At 41.9% G+C, this 22,660-nt stretch overlaps 1 protein-coding gene across 1 annotated transcript in view; it reads right to left on the bottom strand.

The window, feature by feature from the left end:
• Positions 1 to 22,333, bottom strand: part of SH3PX1 (sorting nexin 33-like protein SH3PX1) — a 323,543-nt gene extending 301,210 nt beyond the window's left edge. The window contains exons 1-2 of the mRNA XM_080282787.1: positions 22,319 to 22,333; positions 2,583 to 2,744 (exon numbers count right to left, since the gene is read on the bottom strand). Of these exons, the coding sequence (XP_080138913.1) occupies positions 2,583 to 2,744; positions 22,319 to 22,333 (177 nt within the window). The remainder of the gene's footprint in view (positions 1 to 2,582; positions 2,745 to 22,318) is intronic.
• Between the last annotated feature and the right edge of the window lie 327 nt (positions 22,334 to 22,660).

Below are 22,660 nucleotides of genomic sequence, written 5' to 3'. Positions count from 1 at the left end.
ACTAGAGTTTATTGGTGCTCTGATGAGGAAAGGTAGATTGAAATGGTCTGGGCATGTGGAGAGGATGGGAGATGACAACTGGGTGCAAAAAGTGAGAAGTTTAAACTCTTGGGGTAGGGGGTGTGAGAGGCAGACTGAAAAAAAACTGGGACAAGGTCATATAGTGTGATTTCAGGTATAAGGGACTGAATAGGGAGGTTATATGAGACTGAGCAGCACAGACAGCTGCCATTAGGTGACCAAGGCAGATGCATGCAGGCATGTTGGAGCATTTATAAACTAAACTAAATTAAACTAAACGAAAATGGAGCCATGATGTTTTAAGTGGAGTTTGAAATATGATCAGCAACAACTGCTTTGGAGTTTTTTGTGTTACTGATCAAGGGCTGTTCTTTTTGAGAGGTGAATAAGCCGGAATTTGTGTTTCCCTTTTTTTAATGGCTCTGTTGTTTTGAGGACCTGTATTTTTGTGGCTTATTGATACATAGTCATTTATTAGGTTGTCTGTTATTTCTACTTACTGGGGGGTCATTCCATGCCAAATCACCCAAATTTCGAAAAGTGACCCAGGTCACCATCTAAGAAAGCTTTGAAAAAAATCACATATATAGTACCGTCAAAGTTATGCATATATTCCAAACTTTAGGTCAATACATGCAATAGTTTCCAAGACAAAACCGTTAACAAAAATCACAGCAATTTTTTTGTTTTTCAAAAAATGCACTTTCGTCAAAGTTTGAAGAAGTATATCTCATTTTCAATTATTGCTACAGGGTTCAGATCCTTAGTTGTCAACAAAGACCAATCTCTTTTCACTGATCTTTCATAAAGCTCCAAAAATGGAGAAAAGGCCAATTTTTTCAAAATCTGCAACCATTTCTAGACCCCACTGCAAGATGGTGGATCATGCCTGAGAGTTCTAATTTCTTCTATTGTCTTTCATGGTGCCGGTTCACATGCCCACGCTTCTAAAAGCATTTAATTCACAAAACAGTAGCCATAAGATGCTGTCAAAACATTAACTTTTATATTTTTAACAAAAATGTGCTTTATTCAAACAAGAAGAAGCTCATGATGACAGTTAATGGGAACCATCATTTTTTTACCATGTGTTTATATACATTTAAAGATTATTTATGCAAAGTTTCATTCTAAGTATCAAAATGCTTCTCTTTTTAAGATAAAGAAAAAAGTGACCAATTTTATGATAAAACGCATACAGAAAATTAAAGATAAATACATGTTATGTTCTCTCAAAAGTACACATATACTAGACTGAAATGCCTTCAGATATTCTCTGTTCTTGGTGTGTATTGGATACATGTTAAACACAGAAATACTTTAGGTTTATATCACTGAATAGGAAGTGATATAATTAAGAACGTATACAGTACATACATACTCTTAATATTATTAAAAGTAGAAGATTTTTCTAAGTACATGATAATAATGATTAATTTACATGGACACAAAACTACTTGAATGAGACATATAATACAGTCCCTTGGTAGTACACTTTTTACACCATGTTTCCACTAAATAAAATACTTTCTGTAACATTACATTTTATACAGTTTACCTCTTACAAGAATTGTGGGAGGAGAGACAAAACCTTATTTCGATCACCTTGACATAATGTGTAATGATGAACACCCCTTCCTTGGGCATTAGATACATCAACCAGACATATAACACGTTATAGGGACTCCCAGCGCTCATCTTTCTTTGATACTGGGGGCCAGGAGAGTACATTGCTGAACGACCTTTTCATGAAAGTTACCAACATATCAAAATGTTAATCTGAGTGATCTTCTACATTTCCAGCGTATTACTGCTAACTGTTCATCAGCGATGAAGCTACAGATTCTGTACAATAATCCAACTTTTCTAGCTTACATGTATTGATAAGTTCTTTCACTGTGTTGTTTAGGTTCTGCATGGTTTCAAGTTGTGCTGGGGTGGGCTGTGTTCTTTCTTTAGTATGCCTCTGTCCTTGTGAAGCTTTTTTTTTTTTTTTTTTTTTTTTTTTTTTGAGGGGAAAAGTTGGGATTAAAGATTTTGGTGCTATCATTAGGGATATAAGATTTGTTGACTAATGAAATTACATTGCATTAAAGAAGGTATCAGGTAAATGCTTTGTCAACGTTAATCAAAGAATCTAAAGTAAATCTAATGCTTGCTCAACAGGGGTAAGTACTGTAAATGGAATGTACAGCTGCCATCAACAGATCTCTCACAGCCTCAAGCCTAATGAGATCTTGTTATACTAATTCAGTAATGTTCAAGCCAGTTGAAATCTTACTTCAGTAATTTGGAGCTGCACCTGTGTACGTGAATCACAACTGTACAGTAAATCTGATTGTGGATTTTATACCTAATTCTTGCTACCTTTCGAAATTTTAATCAGCCTAGGGGTGACTTATCAAACCAGCAGTGTTTGATACAACCTTCAAAAAAAAAAAAAAAAAAAAAAAAAAAAAAAAAACCACTGCTAATTACCATTCTGATGTTGAATAATATTGTCCTGAGGTAGTAACAACAAAACACATTAGCAGACTGGAAGGGTTCACACGACTACTCACCTCTACATACGCAGCTGGGAAGAGACCAGCCTGTCCAGAAGAATTAGTGCCTTCCCACCAGCCTTCCCCCACATCCTGTCGGGAGACACTCAGTATCTCACCTTCCTTCACACTCAGCTCGCCTGATCCTGGTTGTGCATCAAAGTCATACAATACTCGTACCTGAAGAAAGATTTAAGATTAACAGAATACTATTTTACAATTCTACTTCTGTTCTTCCATTATTCTAGCAATATGTTATTCTGACATTTTCCTTTTCTATTCTTAGAAGTCTAACCATATGAATTCCAAACCATAGGGGAGTAAGATAGCTGCTAGGGGCATATGACCATATGAAATGCAAGTTTTTGCATGGTAAAAAAAAAAAAAAAAAAAAAAAAAAAAAAAAAAAGGGTGAGAAACCCAGAGGAAGTGGCTTGCTGGCATCTTACAACACCTCCTGGGAATTTTAAATATTGATGAGAGGAATTATCCAAACTCTAGCATCCTAAGGAGAGGCTGAAGTGATTCTTAGCTTCAGTTAAACTGTATCACAAGGAAGGTCAACATTTCACCAGCACAGTCCTATCGGTTTGTTCAAAGTTTAGCTCTACAACACTCATCCCGCGCTTCCTCCACGGAGTGTACTGAAAGACTGAAAGTCTAATCTTGTGTGGTATGCTAGTCACTGACACTACAACTTGTGTGTGAGGACAACATGAAGTGGAGAAGAGAGAGGGAGATGAACTATCCTGGGCAAGCCAAAACTAACAGGTGCCTCCTCTCCAGACTCTGGGCGAAAATGGAATTCTGGCTTTGCAAAAGCACTTTTTTTTTTCTTCTTTACTCGAGAGAGAGAGAGAGAGAGAAAGAAATACAAGGAAATGAAAAGTTAGTACAGTATCTCAAACTCTTTGCCTCTGAATGTAACCTAACAATTTCTGGGCCTCTTTCTCTACTTTGATGCACTGTTTGGAAAACTTTAGATCACTTTTGATTAGTACACCTAAGTCCTTTTCCAGATCAGTCCTCAGAGTTCTCCCCAAAAGTCAATAGTCTGACCTGAAATTTGTGTGGCCAATATGCATCACCCTGCATTTCGTTTTCGTTTCCATCGTTATCATTTTTAAAGGCTCCAACGTGCTTACATGTGTCGGCCTTGGTCACCTAATGGCGGCTCTCCACACTGCACGATCCATTGCAGCCTCCCTTTTCAGTCCCTTAACCCTGAGGTCACATTTAATGACCTCGTCCCATGTCTTTCTCAGTCTACCCCTCATAACCCCACCCCCAATATTAACACTTCTCACCTTCCTCATCCAATTATCATCCCCCATCCTCTCCACATGTCCAAACCATCTCAATCTACCTCTCCTCATCACAACACCAATACACTCCAGTCCCATCCTACCTCTCAACTCTTCCATCGTAAACCCAGCCCCTCCAGGCCTTGGACGCAGAGACGCACTGCACATCCACCTAATCATTGTCATTTCTGTACATCTGAGCCAGCAAATATCTTCCTCCTTCACTGCCCAGGTCTCACTACTATACAGCATTACACTCCTAACACATGCTGCATACAAAGACCCCTTAGCAGGTAAAAAGAGTCCTCTCAATGTCAGGAGAGGCAAGAGCTCCCTGAACTTCTTCCAACCACTTCTCACCCTAGCCACGGAGCTAGCTCCAGCCCCACCTCCAGCACACAACATGTCTCCCAAATAAAAAAACTCTTCCACACACTCAAGAGATTCACCAGCAAGTTCAATCCTTTCACGTCTGACAATCTCTACCTGCTCACCACGACACGCCGTACACATAAAATCAGCATTATCTCGCAGTCTACCTCTGATACCACTACATCTCTTATGCACCCATTTATCACACACACTGCACAAGATGGAATTACTTCCCACGCCCTTGTGGCAAACTGCACATGGCCACTCTCCCTCGTCTTTGACAGTACCGCCACCAACCCCAGATATCATCACTTTTGTTTTTCTGCATTTACCCTTAAACCCTCAGCATTATCTCGCAGTCTACCTCTGATACCACTACATCTCTTATGCACCCATTTATCACACACACCGCACAAGATGGAATTACTTCCCACGCCCTTGTGGCAAACTGCACATGGCCACTCTCCCTCGTCTTTGACAGTACCGCCACCAACCCTAGATCATCACTTTTGTTTTATCTGCATTTACCCTTAAACCCTTGTGCCCCATACCATCTCTCCACTTCCTAAACCTTTCTTCCGCCTCCCTTTCGTTCTCTGCAATCAACACCAAATCATCAGCATAAAACAACTCCCACAGAGGTCCATTTCTAAAGTCACGTGAAAGGGCTTCAAGTACCATGATAAACAACATGGGATTCAAGACTGACCCCTGATGCACACCAACATTCACGGAAAACTCATCACTCAAATCTCCATTCACTCTTACCTGGGTGTGAGCACCCACATACATAGCCATAACCACCCTAACCAGCCACTCCTCCAAGCCAAGCTTTCTCATTGCCCACTTCACCAACTCTCTAGGGACTCTGTCAAAGGCCTTTTCCAAATCAACAAAAACAAAATAAAGATTCCTTCTCCTACCAATATATTTTTCCTGGAGCTGTCGAACAATGTATATAGCATCAGTGGTCCCCCTACCTGACATAAACCCAAATTGCATCTCATCAATATTCACTCTTTCTCTAATCACACCTTCTAAAACTCTCCATTACTTTCATTATCTGATCTAAAAGCTTTATACCTCTATAATTTCCTCTTTCCAGGGCATCACCCTTCCCTTCATACACATTTACAATAACACTCTTCAGCCAATCATCTGGGACAACACACTAATAAATAATCCTATTTATCAGGTAAGTGACTAAACTAACCCCTATATCACCCGAGGCCTTCAACATTTCAGCAGTCAACCCAGACACCCCTGCTGCCTTCCCCACCCTCATCCTGCCTATTGCCTCACTCAAAGTAGCAGTATCAATCAAAGGCCAAGGGCCAGACACTGGATCTGCTGGATCCAAATCTTCCCTGTCCCAGTCAAACTCCTCATTCAACAACCGGTTATAATGCTTTCTCCACGCATCTTTAATATCCTCACTGTTCACCACTACCCTTCCTTCATCATTTTTCACACACTGCTCACCTAAAATATCCCGATTATCCCTCTTCACTTGACCTGCCACCCTAAATATAATATTTTTCCTTTCCCCATGATTTAGGTTATCAAGTAATAGTCTCTGTGACTCAGATTTTGCCCTGTATACCTCTCTCCTAGCCCTACGCTTGGCAGCCAAATATTCTTTGCTACCACCCTTCTTCCATTCCCGGAAAAGCCTTCTTTTCTCCTTAACTGCAGCTTCTACACCCTCATCCCACCACCATGTTACTTTATGTCTTGGTGGTCCTCTTGTCCAACCGCATGTTACATCAGTAACTCTCAAGAAATTGTTCTTGAGGGCTATGTACTGTTCATTAACACCTCTGTCTACAGCTCCCTGTTCAGCCACCACTCTCCTCAACTCGCTATAGAAGGCATCCCTTACTACTTGGTTTTTCAGCTTCCATATTTTCCTCCTAGGTACATAAGTCCTCTTTTTTTTAATCACTTGTTCTTTAAGCACCATATCACAAATCAATAGTATGTGTTGCTGCACACACTCCTCACTTCCTATAACTTTAACATCCCTCACTAACCTCCTATCGGCCCTCCTAACCAGAAAATAATCTCTGACTGCTATTTCCCCCAGACTCATAAGTAATTAACCTACTGTCTCTTTTCCTAAAATATGTGTTGCACACAATCATGTCCGTTGCCTCCCCAAACTCGAATATCCTTTCCCTTTTTGCATTCCTTAGAAACATACGCACATCCCCCATGCACTCCTTCATAACCTTGTGCTGCTTCACCTACATGACCATTTAAGTCCCCTCCCAAAATCACTATCTCATCATCCCGCACACCACCCACTACATGTATTAAATCATCCCAAAATCTATCTTTCTCTGCTTCATCCAATCCTGCCTGTGGAGCATAAGCCGCTATAATTGAAGCTATCTTTCTACCCAACAGAATTTTCACTACCAATATCCTATTGCTTACTCTCAAAACATTCATAACATATTCCACCCATTACTCCGCAACCATCACACCAACACCTCCATATCCGTCTGTCCCCCCCTGCCAAAACAACTTATAGCAACAGTCCTTCCCAACAATCTTTCTGGCTGATCCACCCCTGTACCGGACTTCCTGCAAACATGCCACATCCACCCACCTCCTATTGAATGCCTCAATGACTTCCCCCGCTCTTCCCCTCAAACTTCCCACATTCCATGAACCCACCCTCATCCCCATGGGTGATTTACTGTCCTCAGACTTGCTTTGAAACTTAATTTGTTTTGTCATCTACAGTATTAATAAAGGGGGACAGACATAGCACAGGTCCCACTCACTGCACAGTCCCAGGTCCAGGCAATGGATCTGGGACCCCTAGCCCACCAGCTTACCAGTGGCTGTGGTAGTGGCCTCGGGGCACCCTGCCAGGACAGTTGCAGGGACACCCTCCAAGCACGCCTTGGCACTGCAACTATTCCGCCATTATACACCCACTGATAGGGCAGCCTCCTGGGGCGCTACTCCCAGCTTCAGGCCTCTCTCTATTGGGCGGAAGCGGCAGCCTAGGAACTGCAATGTCCTGTACCCTCTAGCACAGGCCTGAGCCCCATCTCACCCTGGACCCATGATCTATGCCGGTGGAACCCCCACCACGCCTACCCCCAGAAGTCCGCCACTAGGTAGCGGGGGCAAAGTTTTCTGGCCGCATGCCCTTGCTGGCGCCAACCCCTGTAACGTAGTGGGATATGTTGTGTGAAATGTTAAGTGCATGTGGTGTAGTGCATAGATAGTTAGAGGAAATGTTTGGGAGAGTATGCTGGTCTACTCTCCATGTTACTGTCACACTGAAAAGGTCAGCAAAGGGGGATGGTTAGATAGCTAGTGAAACAGGAGCTCCAGCTCTCCCTATCACCAGCATTCCCATTCCCCTCGGGAGTACTACCCTGTTTGGCAGTTTAATGGCTCAGATCATTCCCCTAGCCTACATAAGTATGCATGGAGTTTTTCAATCCTTTCAGTACTGATCACATTTGCTCCAAGTCAGATGTCATCTGCAACTTTGAAGTCTCACTTTAACCCCTACACCGCGGGCATGTTTACCAATGTTTTGCGTGTGCCGTGGGGTTATTCGGGCTCCGACAGACTCTCAAAAAATATTTGCCAAAAATCAGTTATTAGTCCTAGAATATTAAAATTACATATGCTTATGGCACATACCTTCAGCTTTCTCCTGGAATGTTTGTTGAGCCTTCGTCAGTTACCGTAGGACTTGTGGAGACCTCTGAAGTTGGGTAACGAAGTCTCCACTTTACACTTCCCGACAACCCGTAATATGATTACCACAGCCAGATATTAACACTATAAACACTACTCTATGATTTTCAAGTAGTTTGGGATCCATACTCCAAAAAAAAACCCACTGTGAAAGCAATGAAAATAAGGAGCGCGTCTGACCGTCGCACTTGCGCTAGCTCGCTCTTGGTACTCTGTCATTTATTATTCATAAAACCCCTCACACTTTATATTTCTATTACTATATAACACTTATATATATATCTACAGTCTTTATCCATAAGTTTCCTTCAGTAGTATTAGTTTATTGTCACTGTAGGGATTCAATTTCTTTCAGTAAAATACGTAGCATTCACTTTCTCGTCCTGTATACTAGCACTGAGAGTGAATGTCACTTTCATCTTCACTCTCATAACTCACAGTATTCAGACATGCTAGAGTGAAACTTTCACTTTCATTACTCCTAGGGTATATACTCGTATTCTTATAATACTACTCATTTACATTTCTATTTACGTTCTCTAATTTATTTATGTTATTTACATTTCTATTTTATTTACACTGTGTTATGCACTGTCACTTGAAGTAACTTATAAAGCTATTTTCCACTGTTCACGTATATTTACATTCATTACTTTCACTTGCTGTTTATACATTATTTACACATTATTTACAATTCCACTTGCACTGTTTTACTCAATATAAAGATCGTAGTCACTCTTTTATCAATTGTCAGCCCTTTACCTCTTTCCACACGAGGTTTAGTAGGGGGCAAAGGTCACAGGGCCCTTTGCATGGGGGTGAAAAGTCCCTGAAGTGAGCAAGAGGAAACAGACGTACCTCCACTTCGGAAGATGACAGTGAACTGATAAGGGAGGGCCGGGGTGGAGGCCTACCTAGGGATATTCAGTACTACAAACGTTAGCTCTTGAAACAGCTATGTATAGCACTGAAATGATTGGCAGGAAATCTAGACAATACATTATACATTAGGTAGTTCCAGGTGAATGTAAATATCACTTAGGCTTCTCCCTTCCCTCCTTATATGTATATTTATTACAAAAATAGATTATACGGCATATTTCAAGGGGAAATAATCAGCGAAAATTAGCGAATGAGTGCACGTGAGGTGTTGTCAGGTGATAATTAGCCAATTCCAGGTGTATGGCACTCTCACTTACCTTATTTCTTTCTTGTATATATTATTTCGTATAAGAATAGGGCATAGGGCTTATTTCAATGGATGAAATCAGTGAAAAATTCCAGGGAAGATTTACTTAGCGTAGCACGACCGCGCAGACGAGAGGATAGGGTAATGGAGGGGGGGTAGGGAGGGGAGTCAAGAACGGGGAGAAATGGCTAAATTGTCAACAATGGATGGGAGTACAGATGAGATTAGGAGTGCTGACTAGTGTTGGACATTGGCAGTACTGATGGAGGATACAAGCCCCCACTTGGAAGCCCGGGTGAATTCAAAATAACACAGAATCACAAAAGTGACGCCCCGCGGTATGATCCCTTGCTCCCAAGCGTCACGAAAGTGACGCCCCGCGGTTAAGGGGTTAAAGACCAACATCTACGTCACTGATATAAATGGTGAACTGGAGTGGACAGTGGACTGATCCTTGCGGAACTCCAGAAGTGACGGAAGCCTAATCAGAAGAAATTCTATTGATCGCTATGCACTGGTGGTAGGCGGTGACAATCATCATCCACTCCCTCAATACAGTATAATGCTGCCTACTTCTTCCTTCATCTTTATCATTCTTTTTCTGTGTCTGTCCTCCTCTCTTCCTGTTTTGCTCATCTTTTCTGTCACGTTTTATTACTCTTCTTTCCTTTTCTGGCAGCTTTACATTGAGTGACAATCTAATGGTTTCCTGTAAGCCAGGAAACCATTTATAATGCTGGGTGATAACGATACAATCAACCCATACATGTTCCCTATGTGTCAGTAACTTGGTTGGCAGTGGGTTAGTGCCCCTCCCCATATAACAACTAACTCAATGACAAACAACCACCCCTTAAAGGATTATGGCATCTGGCTATAGAAAACCAGACTGATAGATAGAATATTCGTTGCTTCCTATCTGTTAGGCAGTTTCCTATCCAGAAAGTAACCTTACTTAATACCAAGTACAATAGGCATGCACTTTTAACATTAGTCTGAGATGAGGTGCTTTTCAAGAGAGAGACAGCATGGAGGACAACCTGAATGTTGAGGACATAAAATGAAATATAAGCGTAATGTTTCTAACGTGAGTTGGCTGGTGCAGGATTGACACAGTCCTTTGAACTGGTAGGCTCAGCGGCACCCTGCAATGAGGTGGGTGAATCTGGCGTCCTTGTTCCATCTATCCTCAATTGTACATTGACAAGACTTAGGTAAATGACAGCTGTCAGTAATGATGGAAAATAGCAGTTTTTTTCCTGAGCAAAGTTATATCTAATACAGTAATCACTCTAATATCCGGACGCCCAATAACCGAACATCCCCACTAACAGAACCTTATCGTCCTGGGATCAAATATTCCCAAAATGGTCCGAAAATCCAAAAAAATTGGAAAAAAAATCGTTTTTTTGGCGTCCGTAATTTGAACTTGCCGCGCGCGCCGCGTGAGAGCATTGTTTTGGTTCGTCATTCCTCCGACGTCCGATAGAGCGCCGCTGCATCCTCTCCACTTCCCGCCTGTCTCTCACCGCGACAAGACCTGCGCTGTTTGCCATGGCTGCCCACGTGCTCACTTTTGTGGTGGTGCCGTACTTGCTGAAAGGCCTCCTGCTGCTCTCTGCCATACTCTTAGTGTGTGTGATGATGGCCCCGCCTCCTGAGAAAAGGAAGAAAGTGGTGTTGACTCTGGAGAAGAAACGGGAGATATTGGAGAAGGTTGATGCGGGTTGGTCTTCCTCTCGCATTCTCCGCGAGTTCAACCTGGCCCGGTCGACTTTGTTCGATATCAAGCGTTCCCGAGACAAGCTCATGCAGTACACGGCTGACTTCTCGTCGAGAAGCAAACGCAACGTGGAGAGGAAGGTTATGTTTACCCCCAAGTATGCAGAGATCGACCGCTCCACGTTGATTTGGTATCGACAGCAACGTGCAGCTGGTGTGATGGTACGTGGAACGGAGCTGAAGGCTGCTGCTGAGAAGTTTGCAAGGCTTCACGACGCCCTTGACTTCAAGGCATCCGAGGGTTGGCTCTTCGCGTTCAAGTTACGACATGGCCTTACTAACCGTAAAGCACATGGCAAAGCATTGGACGCTAACGAGGATGGAGTGGACGAGTTTCGGCACAAGGTGAAAGGCTTGATCGACAGGGAGGGCCTCACTCTCGGTCAAGTCTATAACGCTGACGAAACTGGCCTATTCTATCGCTCGGTGCCAACGAACACTCTCGCCAATGAGACGGAGAAGCGTGTACCTGGCCGCAAGCTTTCTAAGGAACGGATATCTGCTTTGTGTTGTGCCAATGCTAACGGCATGCACCGGCTTAAGCCCGTTATTGTTGGCCGTGCAAAGCAGCCTCGGTGCCTTCGTGGGGTGATGGATGTCCTTCCTGTCGTATGGTACCATTCTTTGAAAGCATGGTTCACAGCTGTGATTTTCAAAGACTGGTTTCACCATCACTTCGTCAAGGAGGTCATACATTACCAGACGAAGACACTGGGAATTCCTCGCGACCAGGTAAAGGCTCTCCTTCTCCTCGACAATGCACCTGCCCACCCGTGCGACAAGGACTTGGTTGCTGAGAATGGCCGTATTAGGTGCATGTTTCTGCCACCTAATACGACTGCTCTCATTCAACCAATGGACCAAGGAGTGATCGTGGCAACAAAGCGCCTGTACCGTCGGAAGTTCCTGGACGAGGTGATGGTGGTTCTCGAGGACGAGGACGAGCGCAGGGAAGGACGTGACACTCGAGGCAAGCGGACTTTGGAAAACCTTCGCCGCTACAACATCAAGTCTGCGCTGTACAACTGGGCTAGTGCATGGAAGGAAGTCCCTGTGAAAACTCTTGAAAATGGTTGGTCTCGTCTGCTTCTCGGAACAGATGTGGAGTACGATTTCCTAGGGTTTGACGTGGATGACTTCCATGCACGGCTCCGTACGCACGGCGACGATGTTGATGTGGACGATGTTCGTGAGTGGTTGGACGACGACGAGGGCGATCCTGGGTATCAGACGTTGTCTGATATCGAGATCGCGTCTTCGGTTGCTGGTGTCAGTCCCGAACTTGAAGATTCCGACGACGAAGGCGATGATGATGCAGACTCCGCCCAGCAGGACACTACTCCAGCCATCCCCAAGCTGAGCGCACTCCGGGAACATCTAGAGTTCGTCCTAGACTACCTGGAACACCCGGACTGCGACAGGGAGATGGGGCCCTTGGGACTCGTGGAGGAAGTGCGTGCTTTCCGGCAGCGCATCATCAATCGCCAGAATCGTCGGTCCTTGCGTCAGTCAACGATTGACAGTTTTTTCAGGCCCGTGACCCCCGCTGTGCCAAGCCCTGGTTCCACTCCATTGCCTCCCCAAGACAGGCCCTCATGCTCCGAGCCACAGCCCAGCACATCAGCTACAGTGGAGTCACCACTCGACGTGAGTTTGCGGCTGTCTTCAGAGTCTTCTGTAGTCGGTACGCCATCACCACTACCCACCGATGCACCCCTTGGACGCCTGCCAGTAATACTCTCGGGCTCTGACAGTGAATAAACAGCAAGAACTTCTCCACTAGACCACACGGGAATTTTGAGTGTTGTGCAGTGAAAAAAACGGTGTGTTGTGTTAAGGTTTTCAAGTTGGGAGAAAAGACTAAGTAGAAAAGAAATTTAACGTAACTAACCTTCTTTGTTTTGGCTTTGGAAACTTAAAAAAACTTGGGAAAAGTTAATGTGCAACACTTAAATTTAATGGAACATTATTTGGACTAAAGTGAACACTGTGAAAAGAACGGACTTCTGTGTGTTAGTGACTAAGTTCAGTGCAAGACTTCAGGAAGAGTGTAGTGCAAGTGCTTCAGGAAATCGTTCCTACTGTCAGAGTCCGAGAGGAGGCGGTTATTCATCGAGGTGGCCAGGGACTTGCTGTAAGTAGCCAAAATGTTTCATGTTGTACTATTTTCCATACTATATTTACCAGAATGTTTCATATTGTATTTCTTCCCATACTATACTTACCAGAAAGTGTCATACTGTACTTCTTTCCATACTAAACTTACCTCATGCATGTGCAGTAGGAATGTGTTTTTCAGAGTTCGGTTAGGTTCGGTTAGGTTAGGTTCGGTTAGAGTCCATAAGTACCAGAATGTTTATTAATGTATGAACATACTTCTAAACCCACATTTTATGTTTCTATTGCATTTATTTCAGTCATTTATGTGCCTTATTGGTGTGATTTGGGTGTTAAATAGGTGCTATGCATGTCCGGAGGGAGTTGTATAGGTGTTTCTCTGTGTTAGGGTCCGTAAGTACAAGTCCATAAGCTGGGGCCCAATATCCGGACGAAACCAATATCCGAACCTACCGATGGCTCTATTGATCCGGATATTGGAGGGGTTACTGTATGTATGAGATCTCAAGTCAAAATTCAACAGGTCTAATATGGTACAGCAAACCCCTGATGCTTGCGGACTTGAAGGTCGCAGATTTGATTACTCGTGGATTATTCACTCTGGTGATAAATTATAATAAAGTGAAACGAAATGAAAAAATGAGGAGTTTGAATGGCGTGCACATATGTACATCACACATCGATCATAACTCATCATACTTAACTACATTTTCAATAATTAATCTTCCTAAAGAAAGATGAATTGAGGAGAATGTATTGTACACTGATGAGAATTGAAGAGAACCTTTTATTATACAATTTATTGTATTTTGCATTATGTTCGTGCATAATCATTTATCATTATCATTAAAGCATCAGAAACCATTTTCTTTATCATGTAGGCATATTTTCAGTGTGGGAGGGGTAACTAATTTGATGCTCACGGATTTTCCATCCTCGCGGGGGTCTCTGTTCCCTAACCCCCATGAGCATCAAGGGTTTACTGTATAGTATTCCTCATTTAACAAGCTTTTACTCAACATGTTTTTTCACCTTAAAGCTGTTAATCAATATAGGAACACTTTCCACATAAGACAACACTGTTCATTATCTGGTTAGGATGTGCACTGAAGGGTCAGAGTTAAAATAATTCCCAATAGCATTACAGATACCTCAATATTGTATAACCTTTAGGCATTTCTTTAATTTGAGCATGGACTTTAATATTAAAACACAGAGATACACTCAGTCTCAACTTCAAATACTTACAGTATTTAACCACTATGTGTTTGCCGCACCAAATATGAGTTTTCAAATTGCACATACAATGATCATTTTAGCTGGAACCTGACCCTCACTAACGGTGATCTTCACTTAACATGGTAGTTTTAATCTCCATTCATTCTCCAACTATTTACTTAATTCTCTCTTCCTTTCCCACTTATTTCACTCGCTCACTCACTCACTCACTCTACACGAACTCACTCACTCATTCATTTGCTCAGTCATGCGCTCACTCTCCACACAGTCATTCACTTACTCACTCATTCATTTTCCACTCACTCTCTCACTCATTAAACCAGTCACTCACTCACTCACTCAGCAATCACTCTCTCCTCACTCGCTTCCCAATCACTCATTCACTCAGTAAATGACTCCCCAGGCACTCACTCATTTGCTCACTCTCCACTCACTCATTCCTCACACACCTATTCACTTGCTCACTCACTCCCTCACTCAGTCATTTATCCTTCACTCACACTCATGCATTCTATTAGAATGTGGGTTAACAGGATCAAAAAATGCCCAGGCCAGCTTAATGACCCAGTCCACTACTGCATTCAGGATGCCATCGTGGAATGTGAAAGAAATGATGAGCCATTGTGCAGGTGCCTGTGGATGCAAAATTAGATACTGGTACTGTATATGCAGACACATAGTGACTAAATGAAGGAGTTAGTAAGTGAGTCCGAGTATAGGTTGGATATACCATATGTGCTTGAGTAGATGACGATGAGCAGGCAAAGAATGGTGTACACACTCCTGTACACAAAGAAATGGAAACAGAGTATAAGGGAGTATGGATCAGTTGGCTCATGGATTGTATGGGTAAGAATGAGAGAAGGAATACAAACATGGTCAACTGTTTGCAAGTATGCTCCAATAGGGCACAGAATGGCTCAATTTTTTTTTTTTTTTTTTTTTTTTTTTTTTTTTTTATGTAAGGAAGAAGGAACCAAAGGCCAAGAGCCCACAAACTGTTCCTTCCAAGAAAAACACAAAAACAATACAAAAGAGAGCCAAATTCGAGATCTGTTCATTTCGAGATGCCAGGACACACTGCGTTTGAAAGACTGGAGATTATAGGATATAGGAAATACAGACAGAGGGAGACAGTTCCAGAGCTGACATGTTGCATAAATGAAGGACTGGGAGTAACAAGTTAATTCTTGCATTAGGAAGTTGGACTGAAAAGGAATGAGAGTTTGTTGGTAGACGGGTACTACGTGCCTGTCGTAGAGGTGGAGGGATGCAAGCAGACAGTTCAGAGGAGCAGTGACAATTGAGGTAGCGATAGAAAAGAGAAAAAGATGCAACAGTGCGGAAAAGAGATAGAGGTTGAAGGGAGCCAGTAAGAGGAGAGTTAATAACATGAAAAGCCTTTGACTCCACCCTATTGAGAAGAGCTGTATGTGGGGGGCCTCCCCACACATGAGAGTTGTACTCTACACAGGGGTGAATAAAACCTGCGTGTATAGTCAACAGATGTGCAGGGGTAAAGAAGGTACGGAGTTGGCTTAGCACACCTAATCTCTTGGAAGCAGACTTTACAAGAGACGTACTATGATCTTTCCAAGATAAGTCCCGAGTGAATGAAATCCCAAGCAAGTTGAAGGAAAGAGAAAGATAAGTTCTGGGAAAATTTGGAAGCATGCCTGAAGGAGTTTCAGAAAAGTGTGTTTCTGAATGGAGATATGAATGGAAAAGTGGGGAATGCTACAACAGATGAGATGGTCTTTTAGTGGGAATTCTGAGTTGCAACAACAGATTAACACTAGAATTTGAAGCTAGTCACAAAGAAGTGCTATGGAAATGATGCAAAGCCATAGCACTGTCTTTTTCTGCCACTGAGCTAGGCGAATTATGCGGTTTAAAAAAAAAAAAAAAAAAAAAAAAGCTATACTAGAAGAGAGCAAGAAAAGACTGGGTGAGGATTTTAGATGAAATATGAGTATAAAATATATGGAATGTATGAAATTTGGGTGGTAAGTGGTGCCGACCATTATCCACTCAATGTAATGCTGCTTACTTCTTCCATCACCTTTATCATTCTTTTTCTGTGTTTGCCCTCCTCTCTTCCTACTTTGTGCATCCTTCCTGTCACTTTTTATTGCTCTTCTTTCCTTTTCAGTTGGCTTTACACTGAGTGACAAGCTAAAGGGTATTCTGTACGCCAGGCAATCTGACAACGCTGGGTGGTAACCATATAACTAACCCATACATGTTCTCTACATGTCAACAAGTCGGCTGGCAGAGGGTTAGTGCCCCTCCCTGTAAAACAACTAACTCAAAGTCAAATGGCCATCCCTAGTGGGACTGTGGCATCTGACTTTAGTCAGGTAGAGAGAAATTTGGTACAAGATCAAGAAGTCAAACTGGGTGGTAAGGGAAGCAGCAGAGTGGTGAAAGATATAAATGGAGAAGAGAGAAAATGAGTAAATGGAGGAAACATTTAAAAGAAAAGCTGAACACAGAATGAAAGTAGCACAGGTATAAGGGGTTGGATAATGGCTGGAACTAGGAGAAGCATGAAGGGAGGAGAAAAGTAGGATGAAGAATTTGATGCAACGAACAAATTTAAAAGGGGGAAAGCCCCTGGAATCGATGAAGTGTGTGGTAAAATGTTGGAATATGAGGGAAAGGTAGTGACTGAATAGATATGGATGATGTGCAGATTGGCCTGGAAGGAGAAAGGGTTCTGGAGCCTTGGAAGTCAGGTATAAGAGTTGCCCTATACAAATTACAAAGGGAAAGAGAAGTGTTGCAATCATAGGGGTGTTTGCCTTCTCGGTGTACCATAATAGGAAAGAACAATGACAGAATCAGGGAGATAACCAAGGAATTAGCTGGAGAAGAACTTGGGGGTTTTAGGGAGGGATGGGGTTGCACTGATAAGATATTCATTTACCAATGTTTAGCATACTGTATATGTATCTCAAAATGGGAAAGAAGTTATACAATTCAGTGCTGCCTCGTTATCCTATAGGACTGCGTCAAGTGAAGGCCTATTTCATAACGAATTATCATACAACGAGGTCAGCATAACATGGGTTCAATGGGGTTAGGGAGGGTGGCTTCAACCACAAAGCCTAAAATTACTTTTAAAAAAACTGCCCTCCACCTGAAGTTTGCCATATGCTGGTAAGAGTTGTCACCAAGCCCCCCTCCTCCCAGGATGGGGAACAGCTGGAGGGCCTGGACGACCACTCCACAAAAATGTTATGGTATCACTTTACGTGATATCATACACTGCACTATCTGTCTAGTCCTTGTGCTGTTATCTGGCAATAACAATGGTGTTTCAGTGGCCTTTCACGCACAAAATAAAATGAAAGGCAATGATCACAGCCAATGTAAATGCTGGGCGGACATCTTTTCTCAGTCAGATGTGAAGAGGCTCAAAAAGAGGCTGGTGGTTACGTATGGTTGACACGATTTCCAAGTCACATGTTTTAGTATTTCAAACACCAAAAGGTATCACTTCGCTTAATATTGTACACTGCACTATTTGTTAAGCACTTGCACTGTTATTTGGTGATAACAATATTGTCTCAGTGCCTTTCATGCAAGAGCAGAGGCCCAAACATGGGATGATGATTATGTAAGGTTTACACGATTTCCAAGCCACAAGTTTTAGTATTTCACACACATAAAAGTATCACTTCACGTAATATTGCACACTACATTATTTGCTGTGAACTTGAACTGTTATTTTGTGATAACATTGGTGTCTCATTGGCCTTTCATGCATAAAATAGAATGACAGGCAACGTTCTCAGCCAATGTAAATATTGGTTGGCCATTCTAGCTTGCATGAGTCACCACGTCCACACAAGATTCTCGAAGGTGGCTATCAAAGATATCATTGCAGAAAAATCGAGATTAATTTTTTAATGTATCGAAACAGGGCACTGTAAATCTTTTTAATTATTGCTGTAGTGATTTATAACATAATGAGGCATTGTATAACCAGGGATGGGGTCAAATACAAGTGCCCAAATACAAATACAGACACAAATACGTTAAACCTTTGCAGTCAATTACAAATACAGGTACAAATATTCAAACTCCAAATAAAATACAAATATGAAGCTTCAAATACAAATAAAATACAAATACAGATATCGTACCAACAAAAACAAATATGAAACTTCAAATACAAATACAAATCCAGGTACCATACCATCTTCTTTCAACACGTTCTGACAAATACAGTACTATACATTATCCCTTGACTGAATGAGAGTGGTAGCCAAGATCTATCTATCTATCTATTGGCAGACACCTCAATCCCGTTCGGGGTGGCCAAAAACAAATCGCCTCCACGTCGCCCTGTCCCTCGCCATTTCACTGCTCTGCTCCCAACTCACACCCCCCTCTCTCATATACCTCTCCACCCCATCCCTCCATCTCATCCTCGGCCTCCCCCTCCCTCTCCCCCCCTCCACCTCACTCACATACACTCTCTTTGTCAGTCTTTCACCCTCCATCCTCTCCACATGGCCAAACAACCTCAGTGTATTCCTCCTAACGCTTTCTATCACATCCACATCCACACCACAACGCTCCTTTATATCCTAATTTGTCAGCCTGTCTCTCCATGTGACTCCACAGGCTCCTCTTAAATAACTCATTCCCACTGCTCTCACTCCTGACTTGTATCCTTCCAACAACGCCCAAGCTTCACTTCCATACGTTAGAGTTGGTATCACAATACTGTCATGTAGTAACTTTTTCACTTCCCTGTTTTTTATCACTGCTTTCAAGGAACCAGCAACCTTTCTTCCATGCTGTACCCTTCCAAGCACTTCACCCTCCAAACCTCCATCCTTACTCATCAAACTACCCAAGTACTTAAACGTACTCACATTTTCCAGTTCCTCACCATCCAACCTTGCTGTACATTCACTGACTTCACTTCTCTCAAAGACCATCACTTTACTCTTCCCTGCATTCACCTTTAGATTCCGTGTCTTACACACTCTCTCAAACTCATCCACCAAGCCTTGCAGCTCCGCTTCCTCTTCACTCAACAACACAGTATCATCTGCAAACAACAGTACACGGAGTTTCCAAACACTACCCTCTCTCACCAGGGCCACTCCACCATCCACTACCCTACCTTGTACCACTTTTATTATCCCATCTATGTACAGACTGAACAACCATGGAGACATGACACACCCCTGTTTCAAACCAACCTTCAAAGAGAAAAGTTCACTCAGTTCACCATCCACATGCACTGCAGCCCTAGCACCATCATACGTACTCTTCACAGCATTCAACAACTTCCCATCTACAGTACTCCACATATTCTTAACCCGCCCCATCCCAATGTTTTTGGACCTTTTTTTTTTTTTGGCTCAAACCTCCGCTTTTGGTGAGAAACATTGAAAATTCATAGAGAAATCGCTCACCTGAGGTTTAAAATATGCGATTTAGGTACGAGTACTTCCTTACCTGACTGGGTTTTCTAACAGGCTGGCACCAAAGAAAATGAGTTCTATGGGAGGGTAACCATTTAATCCACTCATAAACAGTATTAATTTATTTACTTGGTACGAATTTATATGTAGTACAAAAGTATATTGGTTTTCAAACAGTAATATAGGCATTATAAGCACTGTTTCACTCACTAACTCATTACCATTCAGGACCTTTTTTTTCCCACATTACCTGATCATCATTTCTGACTGTTTCTTCCTCTAACGCTATGTAAACTTTGTCCTCCACATTGTCATCGATTGGGGAATCACTCTGGCCCTGAATGTCTTTATTGACCAGGTCACTGGTAACAGGTGAATTGCCGAGACAATGGCGTACGGGGGGGGGGGAGAGGTTATGCGGTGTAAGGCATTGTCCCTGCTTGATATCTTGTAGAGGAATAGAGGAAGGTGTCCCGTGTATATGTGCCAAAAATCGCTCACGAAAATTAAAAATTGTGCAAATTAGGGACCTTGCAATGTTGCCGCGTTAATTCACGTCGCCGGGATGGCGCGGGTTAATACTTTCCACAATTCTTGTTTATCCACCCTGTCATATGCTTTCTCCAAATCCAAATTAAGGTAAATATTTCCTTTATTGCCATTTCTTTTTTCTTTATTTTGTTTGATAGTTTTTGGTTCATTTGAGTGTTTTGAGGCCTCATTTATTGTGCAAATGAAAAATAACCATAATATGACTATGACAATCTGATCAGAAATATTGGTAATGGTGGAAGGGACTGGCCTAATAAGTGTTCAACTAAACCTAACCTAACCTAGCTTAACTGTACCTAATAATATAATCTACCCTAACCCATCCCAGTCTAACCCAGCATCCAGTTGGGAAGTTGCACACAAAAAAACACATACAGGCATACATTATATGACAGCAAAAATCCACTGGGGATCATAAGATTGTCTGCTAAAGAAACAGCAATAAATGAAATAAATACCGGTACACAAATTAACATTAATTACTTGGCAATATTTGGTTTTTTGAAAACTGAGAGTTGCCTGTCACTCCATAAGGCTCCTTTGTGAAGACACTTGGTTCAGCTAGATTACCAGGCTAACCCAGAAAGAACTGGTTTCCGATGTAACAGTAAGTTTATGAAAGAAAAGCTGCTTATAATAACACACATTACAATACAGGACTAGGCCAAAGGGTTTTTCTAGGGATGAGTTTGGCATAAAGGTCAAAATTTAACCTTTCCTGAGCTTATTCTACTGATTACCAAGCTACACTTTGCATAGGAAAATCTATATTACTATACCACATAAACAGGAGCTTCTCTTTCATTTTCACTTAAAATTTTTCCATATTGCTTTGAGTAAATGTATGGTTTTGTTTAAGCAGCAGAAAGACCTTACCAGTTTGCTTATTATTACAGTTTGTTTGCTATATCTTTACGATTATTTTTATAGTGGTAAACACCTGCTTCATGGTGATTATCGTTTCCTCTTGTTTTTACCCATGTTTTGTTTCCCTGATGTCTGGACATAACGGTGGGTACTTAATATGGGCAATGCAACTGAACCAAAATGAGTTTGGTTTTCCATTTTGGCATGCCTGGTTATTACTGCTGGTTAGGTTAGGTTCGACTGGGCTAGATTAGGTTAGGTTATTTTTGGCTAGAATTGGGATACCGTATATTATTTTGTTAGGTTAGATTAGTTACGTTAGGTAAGGACAGGATATGAATATGTAAGGTTAGACTAGTATACATGCATCAGTAACCTTCAGTTGATCTGAGTATGTTTTAGAAAAATTGCCATTATGCTTAAGAAACAAACTTGGGTGAATTACGACAAACACTGATAAAACAAAAGGGAAAACAAAAGCAGCAGTAAACGATCACTTACCACCATCAATGATTAGAAAATTATAGAAAACCTGGGAGAGGATATAATCAGTAAGGTATTTCTGCTGCTTCGACTAAACCATATGTTTACCCTGATTTGCATGGCATATACGTTGTTTTTGGACTTCCACCCCTGAAAAGCTAATGGCCTTTTAAATTTTTTTCAAATATGCCCTCAGAAGTTTAGAAACCTGCATCAATTTATGAAATAACAGGATTTTTTAAGGTTATCTCGTGACTTGCCTTCCACAGTGCAATGTAGGCTGTTTCTCTACATAGTTCTAATTAGTTTTGGTCCTTGTTTAGCTTGTCATATATTTTGTAAAGCCAATACTTGGATTCTACATCAATCATCACTCATAATCAAATAACATGATACGAGTTAACAACTACCTTCGTTCGGGACATCCCACATTACCTGGAAGTCACGCACCTTAATAATGTGCTCCTGTCACTTGTGTTATTCTTACGTTAGTCAAACTGGGATACTTCATTGGAAGATGTCCTCCTCGCCTATAAATTAATCTATTCATCGAATACCGTTACCAATATAACTACAAATGCTAAATTAATATACTCCTATCCCTTAAAGCCTATAAAGGTCTCTAGACATACAAAAATAACAAGTTATATGAGACCAAGAGGATCAACCCACCTGTGTCACCGCCATGTTTACTGTTTTGTCATAATGACGTCATCACAGGGATTACCAGTCTAATGATAAACGACTTCACAAATTGTAAACGTTAGAAATGTTAGTTACTAATAGTAAGTTGGAGCGTAAGTAAAGCACTGATTAATTAACATTCCCTACGATATTGATATTGTTTTCTTTCTTTACAGCGCACCAAGACAATATGATTAACCGCAGTACGTGTGCGTCCGTGAGTCACCGGAGGAAGAGAATTATTCTTCCTCTTATGTTTAGTGGTGATCTTGCAACACACATCCTGAATTTTTAATAATTAATATAGTCTCGCCATAACCAGGATATTTT

The sequence above is a fragment of the Coenobita brevimanus genome, chromosome 94, assembly GCF_032717465.1.
Source record: "Coenobita brevimanus isolate Jiangsu-jjx chromosome 94, ASM3271746v2, whole genome shotgun sequence".
NCBI lineage: Eukaryota > Metazoa > Arthropoda > Malacostraca > Decapoda > Coenobitidae > Coenobita > Coenobita brevimanus.
This window is presented reverse-complemented; position numbering and strand designations above follow the sequence as displayed.